Consider the following 25,359-nt stretch of genomic DNA (forward strand, 5'->3'; position numbering starts at 1 on the left):
AACTGCACTATAAATCATACCTGAATAAAGATTAGCTAGCATGCATTTTTCTCTCTGTAAGACATACCAGTCTTGTTATACTTTGGAACACTAGAACACTTCAATGCTGCTCTTGGAGGCCATCTTAAACAGTAAAATCACCAACAAAAAGCACATAAAGAACAAAAAAAATGTGGTACTATGTAGATCATAAAAACAACACAGTATGAGAGCTGAAATACGAAGGTGGTGTGCTGTCTCGTTCCTTAGCCGGGAACTTGTGTTGGATGACTCACAATTTTTCCCTGCTCCATACATGACCACAAATAACCATGAAAGCACCATGAATACTGATTTTAGGGTTACAAATAGGTGATTTTTACAGTTGCAATAGGTAGAATATGAAAATGAGGATTGAACATATACTTGAATTTGCATAGAATGTTGCTAGACAATATAAATCTTACTATGATCTAGGACTGTATTTGTTTACTACCTTCTTAGACTTTAGTACAGCTGACCCATGAATACTGGATTTATACACACATTTTTTTTTGACAAATACAGTTTAACACCATAAATGTGTTTTCCTTATTATCTTAACATTTTCTTTTCTTAGCTTACTTTATTGTAAGAGTACAGTATATAATACATATATAAAATATGTGTTAATCAAATGTTTATGTTATTACTAAGGCTTCTGGTCAATAGTAGACTTTCAGTAGTTAAGTTTGGGGGAGTCAAAAGTTACACGTGGATTTTCAACTGCATGGGGCAGTGGTGCCATTAACCTCTGCATTGTTCAAGGGTTAACTGTATACTTTATGATATGTACTATGCAGGAGTAAAACCATGGAAACAGGGTAAAGCCATAAACACATACTGGAAGTACATGGAGTAAGAAGGAAGATTATCAATCACAACATGCTTTTGTCATTTTACCTTCAAAAACTTCAGGTGCCATCCAAGCAGCACTGCCCTTGTTATTGGTCATGTGTGTCTGAATGTCACAGGCTGTACCAAAGTCACAGATTTTTAAAACTGTCCCCCCTGCAACCAGCAACAAGCTGTTTACAAAAAAACAAAAACAAAGGTTACTAGACCAATACTTGATTCCTACAAAAAAAGAAGAGACATTTGTGGAAACAGAAAGTGTTAAGCAAAATGTCACTATTCAACTTCTGTCAAATGCTTCCTGGTCACTCTAACAGCTTAACAGTTCAGAGGAATATTAGCAAAGATTAACTGACCTTAACCTAGTTCTCTTAGGGAGACTGCTAGACCCACATTTTGATGTCTCCATCTCTATCTCCATAATCTTTCCTGACTATATGTCTCTCTGGGCCAAAATTAAACATGGGGTTTTAAAAAGTTCTAGGTCAACGTTATGGTGTCCTGAAATGAAAGTGGATGGATTTCAATACCTTCATAAATCACTTGCACCCTAAACTTAATCTACCCCTTGCAGTGTTTTTCAAGCTGCAGGCAGAAACCTAGTCATAAAATATAGATCGTAAAATCTAGCCCAAAGATCTGGAAACCTAGGTCACAAAATTGATTCAGTAGGCTATGACAGCATTTTAAAAAATAGAATAGAAAATACCAAAGTGTGTCACAAACAGATTAAATACTGTTTCATGTATGTTGTTTCAGTTTTATACACATTAATATGTACACAATAGACTATGAAGTATGTCTTACCATGGATCATGGTCCAAATGTTTATAGACTTGTTATTAATCTTATGGCGAACAGATATGAATCTTTAGTTTAGCCTAATGTATCCAGACTGGTTAACTGTTCACTGACCCTATTTCCTTTCCCTCCTGGGCAAAAAGATTAGATTTTTTAGATTTCTGAGCAGTTAGATGGGGCTGTTCGTCCATTCTAGCCAATGGATTGTGGGTAGAAGTTATGTACCTCACTTTCAAGCCTGGCCATAAAGATCTCCCACAGACAAATTTACTCCTTCTTCTTTCCTCGTATGCCACTGCATGCAGAGGATTTTGAATTACAAGACAGAAGAAGCCTGGGATTCTGAGCCACCAATGTGAAAAACTCACTAATCAGAAACACTCATTTTGGACGTCATACGAGTGAAGGAAAAAAAAATATTTTGTAAAGCCACGAGATTTCAGAGCTTATCTATAATAACAGTGCCACTCTAACCAATACGAGAAAATGGTACAGAAGTGGGTGGTGGTGTAACAAAAATCTAATATACTGTATTTGATATTAGCTTAGTAGTAGGCACAAGAAAGCTAAAATTGGAGGCTGGAAAAATCCATGTAATGACATGGCAAAACATTTGGTAAAATCTGTCTCCTACGATAATTTGTGGTCCTAAAGGACTACAAAAGCTGACTGCTTCTAGATTCCAAACAGAAGGAAGTAAGACTGACAAAGGTCCACGAAGACTCAGTACTGCAGCAAAAAACACATTAAAAGAGAGTAGTACTTCCCACCGAAACTTAACGGCTTCAGGGTGCCACTATTCAGTTGAGAAAATGCGATGTGGCCAGAAATAAAATAAACCAGGTTCAAGATTTTGCCTAACAAAAAATTCTGGTAATAGTTATAGGCACATGAAACTGACTGGAACCAGAGATCACAAACCTACTTTTGAAGAAATTAATATTGCCAAAGGAGCAAGTTTCTAATTAAAAGTTTGATTGTTTTGAGTCTTAACAACAATCCTCAGGACCCCAGATCTACATAAGCAGGATGTAGGTTATATAAACTGTAGGGCTTCTGAGGACAGTCTATGCCAAAACCCACGTCTGACGTGGTATGAAAATGCACAAGGAGTCTAGATGAGGGTGAAAGTTGGAGTCATGAGCAATGGATAAGGGAGTTCCTTTCCAAGGGTAAAATCAAGGTCGGATCAAGACCAACGCTCACAAATCCAGGGCAGAGGGACCAGACAATGCAGGACTTCATTCCTACACATCAGTAACTGCTATATGCCTCCATGCTTCTCTTTTCCCAGTGGAAATTTTACTGATTGTCCTGTCTTTCTGCCATTATGTATTGTGTGAGTTGGGAGAAAGAGGTGAAGAGGTGACAGATAAACTTGTCCTTTTAATTGCTTTCCAAATGAATTAAACGGGCCACACCCAGACCAGTTGGAGAGCATGGTATGTCATCCTGAGATCCTGGATGGTGAACTAGATGGTGACTGGAAGAGCCTTTGGGATGTTTAACTGGCAAAGAACAGTAAGTGGTTCTAACCTGTGGTTAGAGCAGTAAATAAATACTTTGGGGGACCGGGACTGGCCAACTGCTCATAAAAGCCACCCCCAACTTCCTCTGGGGCACACAACACTTTTCTGAACTTCTAGATGCAGCTAAGACTGAGTTGTGGCCACTGATATGTGGGTAGAGGGAGGGTTACTTCTAGGTGTGGCCCAAAAAATCTCTCACATGATCTCCATTCTCTTTATCTGCTGGCTGAATGCCTATGTTCCCAAAGTCCTGGAGGATAGCAGAAATACAAGATGGAGGGAGCCTAACTGGGTCCTTGAATGACTACATGGAAGACCATCTGCCAAAGAAGAACACCTGTTTTGGATTTTACATGCACAAAAAATACATTTGTACTATGATAAGCCCAGTATGAGCTACAGCAGCTGGTGTTAAAATAGCTAATATTCTCAGCTATTAAGATTCCAAAGACCCTGATACTCAGAGTCTTAAGCTTCTTATATCCCAATGTAACTTGTTAGTCCTATAAGAATTGAAATATATAAAGCATTCTGGAAGTGTAAAAAGACAATTTTTATTAGTTTGTTATTAAAGAGTTAAACATTTAAAAATAAACGTGTGAGACACTCTCTAATATCCTTACCTAAAAGACTTATAGTCATGTTGGTTACTCTGTAAACAAGTAGAAATAATTCTTTATTTTGAATCCCCTTCTTACACGCAAAAAGGTATTTTTGTTTTATATGGCCAACATTTATCTTAATGTATGTTTACTCATTTTGTTTCACCATTCCTTCTTGAACCTTATACTTGTCTACATAATCATTTTCTTTCTTTCCCAAATACCTTCAATTAAGGTCCATGTATTGTAAATTCTCTCAGGTTTTCTATCAAAATGTCTTTAACTTGCACCTTTCTCCTTAAAAATAATTTAGGGCAGGTACACAATTCTGCGTAGGTAACTATTTTTTCTTAGCTCTGTGAAGTTATGATTCTAGTTTTCTAGCTTCCATTAATGGGATTGGAAACTATACTTCAGTCTACCTGACAATCCTTTGTAGGTAATCTCTTTTCTGATTAGCTGATTTAAAAATCTCCCCTTTGTTTTTGTTGTTCTGTAGCCTCCTTACGGTGTGTCACAGGGTACACTCCTTTTCATTTATCCTATTTACAATTCATAACTTTGTCCAGAAAATTCTTGGCCAATACGTCTTAAATTATAATCTCTCCCCATCCTATTTTCTTCACTGGAGTTCTATGCTGTTAGTCTTTTCCTTTTTCCTATGTTCCTTAACCTATCATTTTTCTCATCTATTTGTGTTGTATTCTGGGTAACTGCAGATATCTTACAGCTTACTGATTTTGTCACCTATTCCAGATCTATTGAAATTTTTTAATTATTCCTAAATGTTGTGTTTAGTTCTTTTGGTCATTTTGAATAGTTTTTACTCCTTGAACATTTTAATTCCTTTTTTAAAATTAGCATACTTATTTTATATTCCATATTGATAATTTCTGATATTTGGAGTCTTAATATTTGAGGGCTTAATTCTGTTCTGTGTTATTTCTACTGACATTCACTCATGGTAACCTGAATGCTTATGGGTGTGGTAATTTTTTTTTTTTTTTTTTTGAGAGAGAGGGAGAGAGAGAGAGAGAGGGCATAGCACGCATGAGCATAAGCAGAGTAGGAGCAGAGGTAGAGGGAGAAAAAGAATCTTAAGCAGGTTCCAAGTTCAGCATGGAGCCCGACACAAGGTTTAATCCCACAACCTGGGGATCACGGCCTGAGCCGAAATCAAGAATCTGACGCTCAAACGAGTCCAGCCGGCGCCCCACAGGTGTCGTAATCTTTATTGTGGCTTTACGATTTGATCAATTTTAATCTGCAATAATTAAGTCTGGACTGAAAGAATAAGACTTTAAAATGGAGTTTCACTATTAGATGCCCTCCCTGGTACACTACCAATCCCCAAAACAGTTTTAACCTGTCTTGCTGGGATTTTTCTTGATTGTGCAAGTAGGGCAAATTCAAACTCACGACAGCAGGAAGGGAGACAGCTCTGTTAAGAAATAAGAAATAAAAGCTCTGCCTAGTTAGAAAACTGATTTTTTTCCTAGCCTACTTTTAAGTTGTTCTCTCCAAAGACACTGACTTTATAGAGAGGTCTCAGGTCTGCTACTTTACCTGGTGCAGAACAAAGGACCTGTCTCCAGTTACATAAGAGCCATTAAAACTGGGGACTCTACATTTTTTATACTGAAAGAAGCTCACAGTAGAATCCCTGGCTTCCAGGCTTGGTTTAGTTCTTTTAGGATTCAGTTCTCTCCATCTTTTGCCCTGATGAATTCCCTCATCTTCTTGTGAGATCACCTATGGATGTAAAAAGATGTTTGTTGCTGGGGCTCCTGGGTGGCTCAGCTGGTTGAGCATCTGACTTTGGCTCAGGTCATGATCTCATGGTTGGTGGGTTCAAGCCCCGCATAGGGCTCTGTGCAGACAGCTCGGAGCCTGGAAACTGCTTCGGATTCTGTGTCTCCCTCTCTCTCTCTGCTCTTCCCCCACTCATGCTCTGTTTCTCTCTTTCTCAAAAATAAATAAACATAAAAAAATTAAAAAAAAAAGAGGTCTGTTGTAATATGTAGTATCTCTGGGTGTTTGTTGTAGGATGATTTTTCAGTTGATCTGGTTTGCCACATTGCTGGAGGGTCAAAATTCTTACCATGTGAGCATAAGAATCAAAGCCACATTTGTATACAATTTCTATCAGCACACATAGGTTGTCAGGATTTAAATGCATAGCTTTAAAGGCTTCACTTTATGTGTTTTTCAAACTAGGGTATGAAACCTTGCAAGTATGTCAGTGTATGCCAAAGTAAGTGGTAGGGAGCCCACAGAGCCCCAGGTCAAAGCTAGCACTTCTCCCTGGACTATCACTTTTACACAGCTGTGAGTATTTCTAACATCCCAAGATTGACTTGAAAACAAACTACACAATATATGAAGTTGAATGCAAAATTTGCATGCAATATTCCTTAAGAAGGCTTATTGGGCTCTGTCCCTAGTAGAACACTGAAGTTATATCATTACTTTGTTCTAGGCAGTGGGAAAGTTTGAGAAGCACCAATTTTGGGCATTGAAAACTATACAGAATCTCAAAATGTCAAGTGATTCAGTAGCATTGTATTTTCTAAAAACAGCTCTATAAATCAAGTTTTCCAAGTCTAAGATTGCTTACATGAACAGAAATAGTTTCAAATACTTGCTTAGAAAGTAATAAGAAATTCTGTTTATTAAAAATAAAGAGGTAAATATCTGAATATACTGACATGAAAAGATGTCCACGTAAGTGAAAAAAAGCAACATTATATATAACATAACCCATACATGCTTAAAAAACGAAATAAGACCGAGGTTACCTTTGAGGAGCAGAAACAGGAAGCAGGAAAATATTGCTTTATATTTTTCTGTGATTTTTGAATTTGTTTTCAATCATGAATATATTTATTTGAAAATAACAACATACACTTTAATTAAAGAAAAAAGGTAAAATAAACCAATATAGAAGGAAAAATGATCTTTATTTTAAATGTCCTTATTATTAAAAAAAATTTTTTTTTAACGTTTATTCATTTTTAAGAAACAGAGACAGAGTGTGAGTGGTGGAGGGGCAGAAAGAGAGGGAGAAACAAACCAAAGCAGGTTCCAGGCTCTGAGCTGTCAGGACAAAGCCTGACGGAGGGCTTGAACCCACAAACCATGAGATCATGAACTGAGCTGAAGTCAGATGCTTAAGCAACTGAGGTACCCAAGCACTCCTTAAATATCCTTACTTTTAATGTCCTTCTAAAAAATTTATGTTTAGAACGTGTGTACAGGAGGAACATAACTCTATTACAGTTAAAATGACCTAATGAAAGATTTCCAGAAAAATTTTCTGAACTTAAGATTCTGCCTTTCCTAAGTGCTTTATTAACCAAGTACAATCACCAAGTAGCATGCTCTTACTTAGGTTTTCCTCTTCATAACAAACAGAAAATAAAGATAATCTGTACCATCACATTGTAGTAATATTCGAAAGCAGAAATGGAATTCATTCAAATTATAAATTTTATAAATTCTTTGTATATAATTTTATACTAAAATTCTAACTGGAGAGTTTCTTTTCAGTCCAGCATGACTAGGATAAACCAGATAAACTACTATATACATCTCCATTAGGTCACAAATATTTCTATGCTAACTGAAGTGGAAAGAATGTTAAATGCAATTTATCTTTATATGTCCTTCAACAAAAAGTTTCCTGTTTTACTGTTCTTGTTCCAGCTCTACTCTTTACCCAAGATAAGAACTCTAACTGGTTTCCTTGTTTCATATTGGTATATCAAGGTAGTTTATACTGAATGACTTTTATATTATTATTATTATTATTATTATTATTATTATTATTATTATTACAATTAGTACTCCTTTACTCATAAGATTTTGATAGGTCATCAGCCATGAGCATGACATTCAAGGTTCACTGAAATATGAACCTAGGTGATCTTTGCAGGCTTATATTCATTCACACAGCTGGGACCAAAACACATTTTTATTTCTGAAGTATTACACAAATGAACCTGCAAAAGAAGAATAAAATAGGGGTACAAACAAAAGTCGATATTCTATAAAACACCTAACCAAATCATCAGTTGCCTTTTTTTTTTTTAAGTTCAATTATTTTGGGGGGGGGGGGCAGGCAGAGAGAGAGAGAGAGAGAGAGAGAGAGAGAGAGAGAGAGAGAGAGAATATCTCAAGCAGGTTCCACACTGTCCGTGCAGTTTGATATGGGGCTTGAACTCAACGAACCATGAGATCATGACGTGAGCTGAAATCGAGTTGGAAGCTTAACCGACTGAGTCACCCATTCTGTGGAACTCCTCTCGACCAAAGAATTCAGTTTTCCAGTGATAATAATAGAGCATGTGGACTTGTACATGTAATTATTTATGTAAGCATAGCCATTCCAAAGAATTTTCTTCTCCCCACTACATTCTGAAAAATCAATTCTAACTCTAAAGCCCAATTTGTGCATTAAGTGCCCCAAAGACAATCTGCAATACTATAGGATGAGTACAATCAGAAGGATGACCAAGAGGAATGAATGACTTAGGCCAGACTTCTTGTAAGTATACTGATGGTATTTAAGACAAAAGAAAGAGTTCCTATACACAAATGATTTTAGTAGGACATATCCAGTCTAAGGAGGTTGGCTAAATAAACCTAACATTTATGGATTTATGGGGTATAGGTAGATGGAGAATGAAGGCAGTCACTTAAGTTGTATAATTATGGAATAGAAAAGATATTGGAAAACTGAAAGGACTTCCTTTTGTATTTTCATGTGCATTGTTTTGTTATTCCAAAGCCAAAACATGCCCTAATAGAAGGAAAAGGGATATTTTTGGAAGTTCCATCTGATGGTTTCTGGCTTCTCCAGAAAAAAGATGCTTTGTACCTGATGCTTGCCTGGATCCTTTGAATCAATAGTCAATTTGTTGTTGGATAAGAGCTATGATTCTCATGAGTTTGTTTTGATAATTCAGCTGTATGTTAATTAAGAGAGGAAAAACAGGACTCGATCTTCATAAACAGGAAAAAAAAAAAGACAAAGTGATTTCTTCTTCACTAGGCAAAACAGGTTGCTAAGGTACTAGCCTCTGGAGTCAAGTTAAAAAAATTAAGGTGTCATGAATCTGGGTCTTAAACATTATTTGACCAGGGACCCGGGGAAAGAGAAATCAGTTTAAGCCTGGGAGTAGAAATAAGGTACACTAGTGAGAACAAGTGATTCCAAGAGCTGAAACCTATGTAGAATGTATCAGATTAGACATGAGAGTGACAAGTTGTACCCAGAAGGGGCACTTTAATGCTTTAAACCTGCATCAAGAGAACGGAATACTTGAAACTGATTTCCTAGGGGAAACCTCTTATATGAGGCTGATGTGGTGGCTGGGGGGTAGAGAACGAGAGAATGGCATGTGGAGACTGTCACATGTGGATAAAGAAGAAAATAATCAGAGAGAAAAGGGGACAATACCTGTATGTTTTCTTTAACTGAATACCTATATAAACAAAACAAAAAAAACCCCCAAAGTTTCACCCTTTAAAATACTTATTCAGGGAATTGTGATCCTAGGATCCTCAATATGGAGAAATCCAGAAGATTTTCAATTTCTACCCAGATGCCAGAAACGTTCTTTTGCCTTCCTCTAAAAGGGCAAATGATAACCACTCTGTAAATTTTTGTAAAATGTCTACTATGTGTGGACATTGTGCTAGCTGTTAGGGATATAGTAGGGAACAAGACAAACTTGTCTCTGATCTCATGGAACTGTCTAGGGGCAATGATATATACAGCAGGCACAAAATAAATTTATAGCCTTACCAATTCTAGAAGTTTGCAAATCCATAGCAAGAATTATTAAAAATAAAAATTCAACTAAAATTAAAATCCTACTAAAGAGAACATTTTAAAATGCAAGCTTAAATAACTAAATAATGAAGGTGAGTTAAAAATAAACACTCTCAAACAAGCCAAAGGGAAGAGAAAAGAGAAAATCACGTGCAACAATTAGCTTGAATTAGAAAGTGGTGGTGGGGGAGGGGGGGAAGTGGTGTGGTGGAGGGATGGAGAGAGAGAGAGAGAAGGAGAGCAAGACACTGCACTATTAGAACTTACTTTGGTGGTTTCAGGTCCCTGTGAATTAGAGCTTTGGGTTGCATGCTGTGAAGATAAGCCACTCCTTGGGAACACTGTAAACACCAACTCATTGCGTGGGCAGCAGTGTAATATGGCAATGGTTCAGCACCATGCAGCACTGCAAAAGAAAGGCACAAACTAAAAAGAACTTTATTGCATATAACAAAAGACACAGGGTGAATGCAAGCACTGTCGGAACACATGACCAGGTCTATTTCTACATATGTTCCCATCAGTCCTGCTTTTAATTATTTTCTAAATATAAAGATAGAAATATCTAGTAATTTCAAATGGATACATACCACATAAGTGCCTAAAATCTAATAGTACTTCTAGTAAAGGTTATATATATGCTCTATCTAGCAAAATCAATATATATTACCACTTTTCCACTGATAGATACTGTCTTTCACAAAATAATGTAAATTATAAACAATATGATAGCATACTATTGTAACAGAGATATAGAGAAGTAGTACAGAAGGAAACAAAACAATGTAAATCAAGATATTTACAATTATGCTTTCTACAATAGCTAAAAACTAGAAATAGTTCAATCAAATAAAACAATGGAGTATGAGAGCTACCCATTAACAATGATGAACACGGTAAATATAAATAAAAATTTAAATAAAATACTAACTTAAAAAATAGAATGCAACAATTTATTTTACATAAATGCAACAATATATTTACTACACGGTGTTTTGCAAGAGTGAAAAAGTTAGCTCTGTTCTATAAAAATAACTAAATGACACAGTGTCCTTCATTGTTAAAACATTCTGTGAAGGGAGTTTTCACAATTTTATTTTTCTAAAGAGAGCAAATTATGCAGAATGAAATGGAAGTATGGTTAAAGAGTTCTCAAATGAGGAGGCTCAAAGCTAAGAGAGGGCAAAAAACAAAAACACTAAAAGTATGAAGATATTTTAAAATGTGTTTAAAAAGAAAATTTTACCTTACTTAAATGCTTTTAGTATTATGAAAAGTACCACTTAGACTTCTAAATTTCATACACCAATGCTGCAGCATTTCATCTTTTCATTTCTAATCTTTAGCAGATTTTTTTTTTAATTACCTCCTTTTGGGATTCTGAGGGTAAACTGTGAAGAACATTAAGCAACTAACAGTGTATATTAAGATCTCTTCAATGATTTTATTCTACTAGATAAAGACAAGTCTAATGACACTCACCATTATATAAAGAGCCCCCTTCAGCATATTCCATCACAAGACACACCTAAAAGAAACACATGTCAGAATAATTAACTACAGTGTTGTGGCATCTTAGGTGATTTGGGCAAGATAGTTCAGTTCAATCTTTAATTTTATAAATGCATTAAAAATTCTTTTGGTCTCTAGTATGTGAATGGTATTAACGGAAAGAAAAGGGGACCCAAGACTCTGTCTTCTATACAAGGGGCCCACTGTCTAAGAGTGGAAATGAATGTGAACACATAATCACAAGATCTTTGAGAACTTTCTCCAATGCTGAGTAGATGCTGTCACAGGATGTCCTAAATCTCATAACACGATGAGTTTACTGGATGAGACCACCTAAGATAATTCCTCCAATATACTGTGTTGTTAACAGACTAGAAACAAATACAAAAAATACAATTTTTTTGAAATATTCTAACAGATCAAAACAGCTTCAAAAACTACATCCCCTTAAACATTTACCATGTCACTGCTTACAGATGGGTGACAATGAAAAAGTGACAAACTTACTGGATTCAAGCAGGCCCCATACAGCTTTACAATATTAGGATGGTTCACGCGGGATAACTGTCGAAGCTGTAACAAATTAAGGTTTCTTTTAAAAGGTGCTAACTTATGAGAAACTGATTTCACAGCATCATTGTAATTTCATGGCTGTACAAAACATTAGTCCAATCACTCAACAATCATCATTCACTATGTAAGCAGGCACTGTGGTCATAAATGCCTGCCCAGGATGGCAAAGATTCCCTGCCCTAGAGCTCTCACGCTTTAGTTGAGAGATGGACATGTAAACAAATAATTAAGGTAATGTGCAAAGTGCTGTAACAGGAGTTATGAACAAGTCATGGTAAGTACAAGTAAGAATAAACTTTGCCAAGAAATGTTAGGACACTATCCCAGAGATGGCACTGAGCTGAGTTATTGAAGCCAGAAGAAGCCATATCATTGTCATCATCTTCATAACTATGGCTGAATAGTCTATCTACTCTGTGCCGGGCACTGGGGGGGTACTTTATAATAGATACCATATAATTCTCACAACTCTGCAACGTAGGTATTGTCATTTCTACCTTAAAAGAAGAGGGACCTTTAAGATAAAGCTCAGAGAGGGTTAAGTGAGCTGTTAAATATCGTACAGCTAGGAAGTGGTATAGCCAGGGTTTGAACTTTGGTTTATCTGACTTAAAATCTGCACTCTTTCTGCATATGTGTGCTGTCTTCCCTATTTCCTTCTCCTATCTCTTGAATTAATTGCCTCCTCTGCATTCCCACTACCATTGCCTTAGTAACATGACTGCTGTAGTAATTGCCGTGTGTTCTCCTAGCTATTCTTCCTACTTCCAGCTTTAATCTTCCCCAATCCAATGAATCACACTAAGGTCAGTGAGAGGTTTGGCTATACTGTTTCTCTTGCTCTACATCTCAAACATCTGTTTATGTGTCCCTCCAAACTGCACCTTACTCTCTTTCTTCTCTCTTTTATGTGTTTTCCTTTCTCTTCCTCTTATTATTTACATTATACTGCTGGCTCATATGAAGTCCAAAAAGATAAACCTTTTTATTATATGCTAGTAGAAAGCTATATTTTTCTACAGCCAACATCTGTGTATTTTCAGTCCTAACACAAGAATATCACTATTTATTATATTCATTTATTATAAATACATATTTATTATATTTCATCTTAAGGTTCAGGACTGAGCTTCAGATAGCAGATTATGTAAGTATTCCTGCTCCCTCCTCAAATCCTACTAAGACATTAAAGGCATTTTTTCAAGGCACAAAGAAGTATAAAGACAATGTGAAATGAGAAGACAACAACACATTTTTGAAGTTGGAAAGCAAATGATTAGCAGTAACGGACACAGCAGATCTAAAAAAAAAAAAAAAAAAAAACAGAAAAGAAAAAATGAGAAGCAATGAGATTTATCTCATAAAATCTCCAAAGGGTTGGGAGTACCAGGTACCTATGCAAATAAGGCAATAATGGAACAGAGAGACTGGCTGAAAGGTAGACCAAAGATTCCCTCCCTTCCTGACTTCAAACAGCTTAGTGATGCCTCTGTATCATCCCAAAGATTAGAGGCTGTTTCTTTGATATAGCAAAGAGTCTCTGGATTGGGGGATACCAAAGAAAAGTAAGGAATGAGCTCAAAGTAGTTGCCTCTGAGAAGCAGAAAACTTGATGGGAAGGAGGGTAAGGGAATAAAAGTTTTCAAAGTAAGAACATGTAGAGGACTCACATCCAATGTGGCTGATCCAAAGCCCAGTGTGCATCTCTCTCCTCTAGTTTCTTCCCCTCCTTCTCTCCTTGGTTTCAGAAAGTCTAGGCTGTGGTTGTTGGGAGCCTAGGCCTTCAACCAAAAGCACTGTACCCACTTGTTGGGGTAGAGGCCAGGGTGATGACACAAAGGAGTCTGAACCAGGCTCTCTGTCTGGGTCTTACTGAAAGTTTGTCTGAGAGACATAACTCAGTGGAAGGGATGACAGATTGAAGGTAGCAGCCTGTGAGAACACCTATTGCTCTTTTTAGGTAGGATGATAATATATAAAGGAAGAGCCAAGGTCTTTCCAGAAGTGACCTGATAGAATTCATCACGTGGTTTTCATAGGGGAGGTGCGCACTGGGCTAGTGCTATAAAGTCTTTATTAATTATTTATTTTATTTTTACACTTAAAAATTTTTTTTACTTATTTTTGAGAGAGAGAGAGAGAGAGACAGAGCACGAGCAGGGGAGGGGCAGAGACAGAGAGACAGAGGGAGACACAGAATCCGAAGCAGGCTCCAGGCTTCGAGCTGTTAGCATAGAGCCCAATGTGGGGCTCGAACTCACGGACTGCGAGACTATGACCTGGGCCGAAGTTGGACACCCAGCCAACTGAGCCACCTAGGCGCCCCTATGTATTTTATTTTTAAATTCTGATGTCTGAATGTCTCTCTGGAAGAGATGTGTCTCTGATAAACTATCTGGAGTTGAGAGATGGGATTAGAAGGGACTGGCTGCAGGCAAGGGAGTCAAAGATCCGTAAATGAAAGTAATCGAATTTGAAGGTGAGAGAGACACAAAGAGGAGGTGGGGTAGAGGGAAGACCAATTGCTTTGTGGGAGACTGGAGCCCAAGGTCTCAGAACTAATGAAGGAAGAAGTGTGTCCCAACCTTGTGAATCTCTTAAAAACCATTCAGTTGTACTTCCAACAGGTGAATTTTATGGTACATAAAATAAAGCTTTAAAAAAAGAAAAAAAAAAAAAGAATATGTGGACTATTTGACAATCTCAATTATATGTATATGTAACCTTGATAAAAAATTTTTATCCAAGCTATTATAATCTTTTCAAGTCCTGATTCCTAGTGTTTAACACATATGCTTTTACCTAGTTTTGTGAAAGTGCCAATACACTTTTAGACCTTATCTAAACCATAAACAAATATCATGAGTAAGGCAAGGCTGAGGCCAGACTCTCGAAGCATACTATTAGAGATCATCTTTTCTTCATGATGACCCCAAACTATCAGCATTTCTCAACTCATTCAATTAATTACAAAAATCCACTTCGTCATATCCCAACTAGGTTCTCAGTCTCCATGCTATGCATTTAAAAATATCATAAAGTATACTTTGAAATTATAATTAAATATAATCACAAACATAAATTCAGAAAGGTTTGTAAGATAATGACCACTTATCCACTGGTTAAAAAGTGATAAAACTGATATTTTTTTAAAGTTTATTTATTTTTTTAATTATTTTTTTTTTTCCAACGTTTATTTATTTTTGGGACAGAGAGAGACAGAGCATGAACGGGGGAGGGGCAGAGAGAGAGGGAGACACAGAATCGGAAACAGGCTCCAGGCTCTGAGCCATCAGCCCAGAGCCCGACGCGGGGCTCGAACTCACGGACCACGAGATCGTGACCTGGCTGAAGTCGGACGCTTAACCGACTGTGCCACCCAGGCGCCCCTTAAAGTTTATTTTTGAGAGAGAGAGGCAGAAGAGAGCTGTGCATGAGTTGGAAAGGGGCAAAGAGAGAAAGAATCCAAGCAGGCTCTGAAAGAACGTCTCAGAGCGTGACATGTGGCTCTAACCCACAAACCATGAGTTCATGACTTGAGCAGAAACCAGTCAGACCCTTAACCGACTGAGCCACCCAGGCACCCCAAAACCGGACTTAATGAACTGCTATAATTTAATATACAACATAGTACAAAATTAAGAATAAATTTGACAATAGAATAATCTCAATTACTGAATTCTCCATCATCAAATCTGTAAGAGAATAGTTGTAGATTTTCATGCTAAATGTGAAATAATCAAATTTGAAATTTTTCCCTGTAAAATGATCTCATTTGAATTTCTAAAAATATTCAGTCAAAAATGAATGCATAAAATTTCCCTTAATTTTAGATAATGGGAGAAAATATCATTTCTTTTCTATTTTAAAATTTAAATTCTGTGTCTTGAAATAGATCTGAATTACATGGATGAGACTATATTTTAATAAAGGGATGATTCACTTATGTAGTTAGTTAAGAGTCTTTTCCTCTACTTTTTAATCAGAATTAAGAGTGTGAATGAAAAATGTTTCCATGGCATTATCTTTGGATCTACCAAATTGCTGAGGTTGAAGTATACAGAGAAGCGACAACTGAGAAACAACTTCTTTCACAATATTAAATTCATAGAGTATCTCAGGTAAAGAATTACACAATGGAAATAAGATCTCAACTTACCTCTACAATAAAAGCTTTCCTCTCAGATTCACTTTCTATTTGTTTGATGGCAACATCTTTTGCTCTCCATTTAGCTTTGCAGACTACTCCAAAGGCTCCTCTTCCAACAACCTGAGTTAAAAAAACAAAAAACAAAACAACAACAACAACAAATCACCCATGAGAATCAGAAATAAATAGATCCAGCCCAACATATAACACTGAAGCTGACTTGAAAGATTTGGAAATGATTTTAGAAATCATCACTCTCTGGACTTGCCACTGAGCATGTATGAAGTTTCACTGAAGTGAGAAAATAATGAACTTGTCTCTATCTTTTGAAAGTTTATGACCTAGACAGCTCTTCATTGTCAAGTAAAACCAAAACAACAATAAAAAAGACTCCTGGAACAAGAAGAAAAAAAGAAAAGAAAAGAAAAGAGAAGAGACAAGATGAACAAGGAGAGAGAGAGATGGTTTGGGAAAAGAAAAATAAAAAGCAGGAACATACAATCGGTGTTTAAGCTATCATACTTATGAAATTAAAAATAGCTTTTGAATAATTCAATAGGGGTATGAAACAGAGGGAAAGGACAAAAATACAGATGATAAAAGACTGGCCCCTGTGACGGTAGACAAAACTTAGTATTACCTATATCATGGAATACACTTGGAATCCATCAAGAAAAAGAAATGAACTGCTGATTGATAAATGCTACAACATGGATGAACTTCAAAAAACACTGTGCTAAATGAAAGAAGCTACATACAAGAGACCACACACTATGATTCCACTGACGTGAAATGTCCAGAAAAGGTAAATCCATACAGATAGAAAGTAGATCAGTGGTTGCCTAGAACTGAGAGTGAAAATTGGGATTAACTGTAAATGGGTAGGAGGAATATTACCAAGGGGGTGAAAATGTCTGAAAACTGATTTATGATGATGGGTGCATAACTTGGCGTATTTGCACAAATGACCGAATACTTCAAATTGGTGAATTTCATAATGTGTAAAATATTTCATTAAAGTTATTTTTTTTAAGTTATAAAAGGTTGGCCATGTATTTTATTATTGTTGAAAGCTAACTGATAGGGACCTCATGGGTTCACTGCTCTCTCATGCTATTTGCTTTACTTTTAAAAATGTTTGAAATTTGCCATAATATAAAAACAACAGAATAGCTTTTGAAGCTTGTTAAGATTTTATTATTGTAAACGACCTTAGTTAAGTGCCATCTACTCCAATTTTTCAGCTTCCAATGTATCTAAGTACCTTGTGGCAATGCTTTTTCCTTAAGTGAAATATCTGTCTACACCTCTCATTTATGTACTTTCTATGTTTTGCTTTCATACATTACCTCATTTACACAACCATAGGAGGTACATATAATGTTATTCTTATTTTAAAGATAAAGCTTCTAGCTTTAAAAAGGTAAACTAACTTGCTCAAAGCTGTATTAGTTAGTAAAGAGCAAGTACGTATTGATCCCAGAGAAGTTAACACCAGAATGTGAAGGATCCTAATATGTACACATATAACTCTATTCTATGCCAGAACAGGGGGCACAGAGAGAGGGAGACACAGAATTTGAAGGAGGCTCCAGGCTCTGAGCTGTCAGCACAGAGCCCTACGTGAAGCTCAAACCAATGAACCGTGAGATTGTGACCGGAGCCAAAGCCGGATGCTTAACCAACTGAGTCACCCGGACACCCCGAGGAGCTTTCACTTTAGACAAACTTACAAGAATAAATCCATGGGCAAAAAGCTCTTCTGTAACAAAGTTGGCTCTAGCTAGGCGGATCAGATAATTTATTATTTACATCAGAACTCTTTTTAGAGTAAGAAGTAAGTGCCAATAATAACCACGAGGACAGTAGCTGTAAATGGGGATGTATGGCCAGTTTAGCAATAGCTCAAATTCTATTTCATACATTACACAAAACAGTATGGCTATTTCTCATGTTACATAATGTATAAAAACACCCAAATGGTTAACATTTATTGAATGTTTCCATTTTATTTTATTTTGTCATCTCTAAGTATTTTTTGTTTTCAATTTTAATTCCAGTATAGTTAACATATGGTGTTATATTAACTTCAAGTGTACACTACAGTGATTCAAGAATTCTACACATTATTCAGTGCTCATCATGGTAAGTGTACTCTTTAATCCCCTTCATAAATCCACCTCTCCTCTGGTAATCATCAGTTTGCTCTCTTGGTATTTCTCTTGTTTTTTCCCTTTGCTCCTTTTTTTTTTTTTTTTTTAATTTTTTAAATGTTCTATATATTTTTGAGAAGAAAGCACAAGTGGGGAAGGGACAGAGAGAGAAAGAGAAAGGGGAATAGAAGATCTGAAGCAGGATCTGTGCTGACAGCAGCAAACCCAATGAGGGTCTCAAACTCACAAACTGTGAGATCATGACCTGAGCTGATATCAGATGCTCAACCAACTGAGCCACCCAGGTGCCGCCTACATTTTGTTTCTTAAATTCCACACATGAGTGAAATCATATGGTATCTGTCTCTGACTTATTTCACTTAGCATAATACTCTCTAGCTCTATCCAGGTTGCAAATGGCAAGGTTTCACTGTTTTTTTTTTTTTTTTTTATGGCTGAATAATATTCCATCGCGCGCGCGCGTTGTGTGTGTGTGTGTGTGTGTGTGTGTGTGTGTGTGTGTGTGTGTATCACATCTTCCTTATCCATTCATTTATCAATGGACACTTGGGCTACTTCCATATCTTGACTATGGTAAATAATGCTGCAATAAACATAAGGGTTCATGTATCCCTTTTTAGGGTAAATACCCAGTATAGTGCAATTACTGGATCACAGGGCAGTTCTATTTTTAACCTTTTAAGGAGCTTCCATACTATTTTTCACAGTGGCTATACCAGTTTGCATTCCCACCAATAGAGCATTAGGGTTCCTTTTTTCTCAACATTCTCACCAATATTTGTTTTTTGTTTTTGAGTTTAGCTACTCTGACAGGTGTGAGGTGATATCTCATTATAGTTTTGACTTGCATTTCCCTGATGATGGGTGATGCTAAGCATCTTTTCATGTGTCTGTTGGCCATCTGGATGTCTTCTTTGAAAAAATGTCTGTTTACATATTCAGCCCATTTTTTAATTGGGTTCTTTGTTTTTTGGGTGTTGAGTTGTATCTGTCATATGAGAAAGAAACCAACATCAGTCATTTGCACTAGTCATCCGGTTACTTTAACATGAATGGGTATTGACTAAACCTGGCACCATCAGAGTAATGGAAAGAGCACACCCGGGCTCTGAAATCCAACAGACTCGAGTTTGAATAAAGGTTCTACCTATTAGCTATTAGTGCTGGGCAGAGTAACATCTCTGAGCTTCTGTTTTCTCAGCAGTAAAGGGGAGATGCTTACAATCTCCTCAGTGGTATCTACAGGATTCATACTCAAACAAAACCATGTAGTTTCTTATATCCTACAAAAGAATAATAAGTGCTTAGAGTTAGGTATGAATCAATGTAAGGAGCTGTACAATTAACCATGATGAATAGCAAACAGGTCTTTAAAACAAATTTCAACTTTACAGCGACATTAGACTAAGAAGGTATGGATGGAGAACAGATTACCTATTGATATGATAACAGAATAATGATTATGAATTCAAAATATTCTTCAACCATGTATTTACAAAGCAACTGTACTTAGTAGGTGTCCTCCTGTTTCATTTTCCTATTTTAAGTAAAGTCCACATAGGGATTCCAAACATTATATTTGTAGATCATTCGCTTGTCACAAAAACCGTTAGGTGTTGTATGACTAGTTGTGATGCACAAGTGCCATCTAGTGCTGAGATGATGGCTGACTCTGAATTTTCAACTTAAAATCTTGGGAACAAAATGTGGAGAAATAAGGGCATGATAAACCTTCTTCTATTTGCTCAAGAAAGCAGCAATTTTTTGAAACACTTTGAAATATAAAATAGGCACATTTATGTAAGAAGAGAGCCAATGGCTTTAAGAAGCCTCCATTCATGTTAGGGGTCTAAGATATTTCACATGTATGGTGAAACAACAGATATAAAATGATAGTAAAGAAAGTACAAGATGCCTAAGGTTGTACACATAAAGTGAAATGCATGATTAAAAAAAATAATAACTGAATTCAAAGGAGTGAGGTTAGAAGCACTGGGTGTTATATGTAGGGGATGAATCACTGGATTCTACTCCTGAAATCATTATTGTACTATATGCTAACTTGAATATAAATTAAAAAATAAATAAGTACATTAAAAAAAAAAGGAAGCAGAGTCAATGCTTAAAGAATTAAACCTTTGTGTATCTAATGATTCTGAACACTAATTCCAATGAACGAAAGGGGTTTTTCCCAACCACCAAAGAAATTCTCAGATACCAACCAGCTGGGTGTCCTACAATTCAATTCAACTCTGACACTATCTACTTGGACACAGTATCAGATCCTGCAGGTTAAGGGCTCAGGTCTATAAGACTGTCCCTCCTTCCACAACTTCAGATGCCAGTCACAAGTCCAGGATGTCACTTGTGCTTCTGACCAATGGCTACAGATTGGAGGTTCCAATGACTCCCTCCTTGGGTTCAATCAATTTGCTGGAGTGGCTCACAAAACTGAAACATTTTCCTTACTGTATTACCAGTTTATTATAAAAGGACATAACCCAGGAACTGCCAGATAGAAGAGAACCAGAGGGCAAGATATGCAGAAAGCGTGCAAAGCTTCCATAACCTCTCTAGGCAAGTCACTCTCCTTGAACCTCTATGTGTTCACCAACCTGGAAGTTCTCCAACCCTGGCCTTTTGGGTTTTTATGGAGGCTTCATTAGACAGGTATGATTGATTACATCTTTGGTCAATGGCAAATGATCTGACCTCCAGCTCCTCTCCTTTCTACACTCCCCTCTTTGGAGGTCAGGGGGATGGGACTGAAAGTTCCAACCCTCTAACCAAAAAGTAGGCTCTCCTAGCAACTAGCCCCCATCCTGTGGTAGGGTTAAAAAGTACCCTCAACAGGGGCGTCTGGGTGGCTCAGTCGGTTAAGCGTCTGACTTCGGCTCAGGTCATGTTCTCACAGTTTGTGAGTTCGAGCCCCGCGTCAGGCTCTGTGTTGACAGCTCAGAGCCTGGAGCCTGCTTTGGACTCTGTGTCTCCTTCTCTCTCTGCCCCTCCCCAAGTTGTGCCCTGTCTCTTTGTCTCTCAAAAAAATAAGTAAATGTAAAAGTAACCTCAACATAACGAGAGAGAGAAACAGAAACATTTTAATTTTTCTTCCCTTAGGAAATTCGGAAAGTTTTGGGAGCTGTGAGTGAGGAACTGTGGACAACGACCAAGTATATATGACAGAAATACACATTTGGTCATTCATTTTTTATAATTGTATTCTTTTTTTTTTTTTAATGTTTATTTATTTTTGAGAGAGAGTACGAGTGAGGAAGGGGCAGAGAGAAGAGGAGGAGACACAGAATCTGTAGCAGGGTCCAGGTGCTGAGCTGTCAGCAGAGCCTGATGCGGGGCTTGAACTCACAAGCCATGAGATCATACCTGAGCTGAAGTCAGACACTTAACCGACCAAGTCACATAGGTGCCCCTATGTTTGGTCATTCAGATGACCAAATGTATATTCCTTATAAATCATCACACTGCAATATAAAAAAAAAAAAAAAAAAAATGACTTCCCATTTTTTCAAGTGGCATAAATGTAGAGATATTAAGAGTAAAAAAAAAAAATATATATATATATATATATATATATATATATATATATAAAGAATTGACTTTTGGGGCTCCTGGGTGGCTCAGTTGGTTAAGCGGCCAACTTCGGCTCAGGTCATGATCTCTCGGTCCGTGAGTTCAGGCCCCGCGTCGGGCTCTGTGCTGACAGCTCAGAGCCTGGAGCCTGTTTCAGATTCTGTGTCTCCCACTCTCTGACCCTCCCCTGTTCATGCTCTGTCTCTCCCTGTCTCAAAAATAAATAAAACGTTAAAAAAAAATTAAAAAAAAATTGACTTTTGCCTTCATGGAATAAAAGTGAGGTAGAGAAAAAATTCAAGACAACATAACAGTACTTAAATAATTTTTTAAATACTTACTAGCTTAAGTGAGCCAAAGGTAAGTCTATAATGGTGGTTAAAGAAACACCTCATCCCCTTCAGGGATAGGCTTAGAGATTCAGGACAGGCTTAGGAATTTGAGGGCAGAAAGGACTTATCCTTCCCACTTCTCAAAGAGATTTTTAAGAGAGGGCAGCTTCATACAGCTCAGCCACCCTGAAAAGCTACACATGATTAAAAATGCAAGGGGAGAGGGCCTAGATGGCTTAATTGGTTAAGCATCCCACTCTTCATTTTGGCTCAGGTCATGATCTTGCAGTTTGTGGGATCAAGCCCTGTGTCAGGCTCCAAGGTGACATCACCGAGCTTGCTTGGGATTCTCTCTCTCCCAACAGAATATGGAAATGATAACAACAACAACAACAACAACAACAACAACAAAAACTGCAAAACAAAACAAAACAAAAAAACTCTTGCCAAAAATTCTTGCCAAAAGAAAAGTGAAGAAACTGAAATTAGAGTCTCTTGGACTATAGGGAGGAAGCTGTTTTAGGGCAGAATGTTGGAACCTGTATCTCAGGCTGTGGGATAGTAGACAGCTCAAATACAGGGAGCTAAATACAGAGATCAGCTGAGTTTTGGAGAATCAATGAAGGCCAAAGGGGAAGGCCTAGTCAGTAAGCAAGGGAGAAATGGGTAAGTTCTCCTTTCAAAGGTGTGAAGGTAAGGATCATACCAAGAAAACAATGAACTTCATTTGTTTACTCCTTAAATCAGTAGTTTTTGAACATCTACTACATTCAGCTACCATTTAGCTTATCAGAGATATAGCAATAAATAAGACAAAGACTATGATCTACATGGAATGTGTTTTCAATTAATGGAGGGGAAAGATAATCAATAGGCAAAAAGATGAATAAGAAGAATATCAGATTGCAAAAAAATGCTATGTAGAAAACAAAAAAGGAGGATGATAGGACAAAGAGACTGGTGGAAGCTTTGGGACAGATAGTATGGGAAGGCCATCTGAGGAGGTTACTAACTTGATATTTGAATGATACAAGGAACCAACAAAGAAGAAACAACTAATCTGAAGGCCCTAAGGGGAAAAAAACCCTCATTCCCTATTCAATAATATTTCAACCTCAGCTATAGATTAGGTGCTACCTTAGACACTCAAGATATAGAAGTGAACAAAATAAACAATAATCTTTGTTTCTACTGCTTATATTCTTGTGGAGAGAGACAAAGTAAAAACATGTAATATCTGGTAAATAACCAGTGTGCTAAAAAGTAAAGGAACAAAATCTTGTGTGCGTGTACACACATGTATGCACTACCCCCACCCAATTTTAAACAGTCGTCCTGTAAAGCCACACTGAGAAAGAAGACATTTTAGTGATGACCTAGAGAAAGACTTGGAGTGTTTCGTGTGGGCGGTGCATAGTGGGAGAAGGGAAGAGAGATACAAGATAAGACTGGAGAGACAGGCAGAATCTACATCCTGAATGGCTTTCTGCATCACAAAAAGGAGTTTGGATTTCAGTCTAAGTGCAATAGGAAGCAACAGGAGAAATTTAAGAAGGAAAGATGTGATACGATTTTACATTAAAAAAATAATTCTAGCTCTTATGTGAAAAATGGATTTTAGGGAAGCTAGAATATATACAGAGACCAGATAGAAGGCTAATAGCAGCCCAAGTAAGAAAGAATAGCTGTGAGGACAAGGCTGAAGGCAGTGCAGAAAAACGGGCAGATCCAGGATATGTTTTATAGGTAGGGTCAAAAGAGCTTGCTGATGGCATGCATGTATGCAGGAGGGGCAGAGAGGAAGAGATGAATCAAGGATAACGTCTAGGTTAGGCAACAGTTTAATGAAGGAAAACAAAGAACAGAGCAAGCAGATTTTTTTTTTTTTTTTTTAATAACACAGAGGTGTATTTTAGTCATACAAAGTTTAAGATGTCTATTAGATATCCAAGGGGAGATATCAAGAAAGAAAATAGAAACATGAGTCAAGGAGAAGTCAGGCAGGCAAATCATCAGCATTTAGTTGATTATTTCTGGTCTATCAACTGGATGAGAGATTACCAGAAAATACTATGGGGCACTGGAACTGAGCTCTGAAGAACTTCTATATCTAGAAAACAGAGGAGAAAGAACCAGCAAAAACTGGAAAGAACAGTCAATAATATAGCAAGCAAACCAGAAGAGTATCTCAAGAAGCCAAGGGAAGATTTCCAAAATGAAAGCAAATGCAAAAACAGCAAAAGCATTAATCCAATGGCTCTCAAAATGGATCAAAAGCATCAGCATGACCTGGAAATTTGTGAAAAATATAAATCCCCAGGTTCCAACCCAAAAGTACTGAGTCTGAGGGTAGGGCCCAGCAATCTGTGTTTTAAGAAACTCTGCAGGTGATTCCGGTTTGAGAACAATATTAGGTTATATTAAAAACATAACTAATGGTGAAACAAGGGACTTCAGTGGAAACCATCACATAGATCAGTGAGCCCTCAACTGCTGTGGATATTATTTTTTCTTTTTTTTTTTTTAAATGTTTATTTCTGAGAGAGATAGTGTGAGTGGGGGAGGTACAGAGAAAGAGAGAGGGAGACACAGAATCTGAAGCAGGCTCCAGGCTCTGAGCTGTGGGTACAGGGTTCAAACCCATGAATGGCGAGATCATGACCTTAGCTGAAGTCAGATGAGAGTCATTACCTGAGCCGAAGTCCAACGCTCAACTAACTGAGCCACCCAGGCGCCCGTGCTGTGGATATTACTTATCAAAGTTTTCCAGAGCACTAAATGCCATCTTGGGCATGAAGAAAGAAAAAGGGGGATTCTTGTGAACAACCCAATGTTTTTCTTGAAACACAGATTGACAGAAACGAGTGACATAGAGGGCAAATTGAGACACACTGGCATCTGAGGTATGAAAATCCTCATATTCAAACTAAAAACAAGGAAAGGAAGTTACTTTTTACTTACTATCTAACTTCTAATTCAAGTTCACAAATCAAATATGCTTTTTGGATTGCATTCATATCTGAATAACCTAAGTTTCTTTGACACATTGTCATTAACAATTATTTTGAATTTACTGCTTTCCCCAAAGACCAATTTCCACCAAGAGTGTTAAAAAGGGCACACATCTAAATTATAAGTATCTCCCCATCACTTGCATCCATACAAAACGGTGAACCTAGAAATAAATATTAGATATTTTTCACAGTCCCTCATCTGTAAAAATAGAAGAACAGAGGAATGCAAAGAGGACTTTGGTTTTAAAAGGGAAGTCACCTAGAATTATTTCCTTCTAAATTTATGAATGCTTTCTAAATTATTCTTAGATTAATTCTCTTATGATGTGCATCTTTCCCCCTGTGGTGTAGTGATTTTGGGTCCACGACTTTAAT

The 25,359-nt window shown here is 37.1% G+C and overlaps 1 protein-coding gene across 10 annotated transcripts in view; it reads right to left on the reverse strand.

Annotated features, from left to right (window-relative positions):
- MAP3K7 (mitogen-activated protein kinase kinase kinase 7) overlaps positions 1-25,359 on the reverse strand; it is an 86,008-nt gene that overhangs the window by 54,483 nt on the left and 6,166 nt on the right. For all 10 annotated transcript variants that reach the window (XM_003986380.6, XM_003986379.6, XR_006598030.1 and 7 more), the window contains exons 2-6: positions 15,886-15,996; positions 11,661-11,726; positions 11,124-11,169; positions 9,909-10,047; positions 922-1,046 (exon numbers count right to left, since the gene is read on the reverse strand). In XM_003986380.6, the coding sequence (XP_003986429.1) occupies positions 922-1,046; positions 9,909-10,047; positions 11,124-11,169; positions 11,661-11,726; positions 15,886-15,996 (487 nt within the window). The remainder of the gene's footprint in view (positions 1-921; positions 1,047-9,908; positions 10,048-11,123; positions 11,170-11,660; positions 11,727-15,885; positions 15,997-25,359) is intronic.

This window comes from Felis catus, chromosome B2 (assembly GCF_018350175.1).
Source record: "Felis catus isolate Fca126 chromosome B2, F.catus_Fca126_mat1.0, whole genome shotgun sequence".
Taxonomy (NCBI): domain Eukaryota; kingdom Metazoa; phylum Chordata; class Mammalia; order Carnivora; family Felidae; genus Felis; species Felis catus.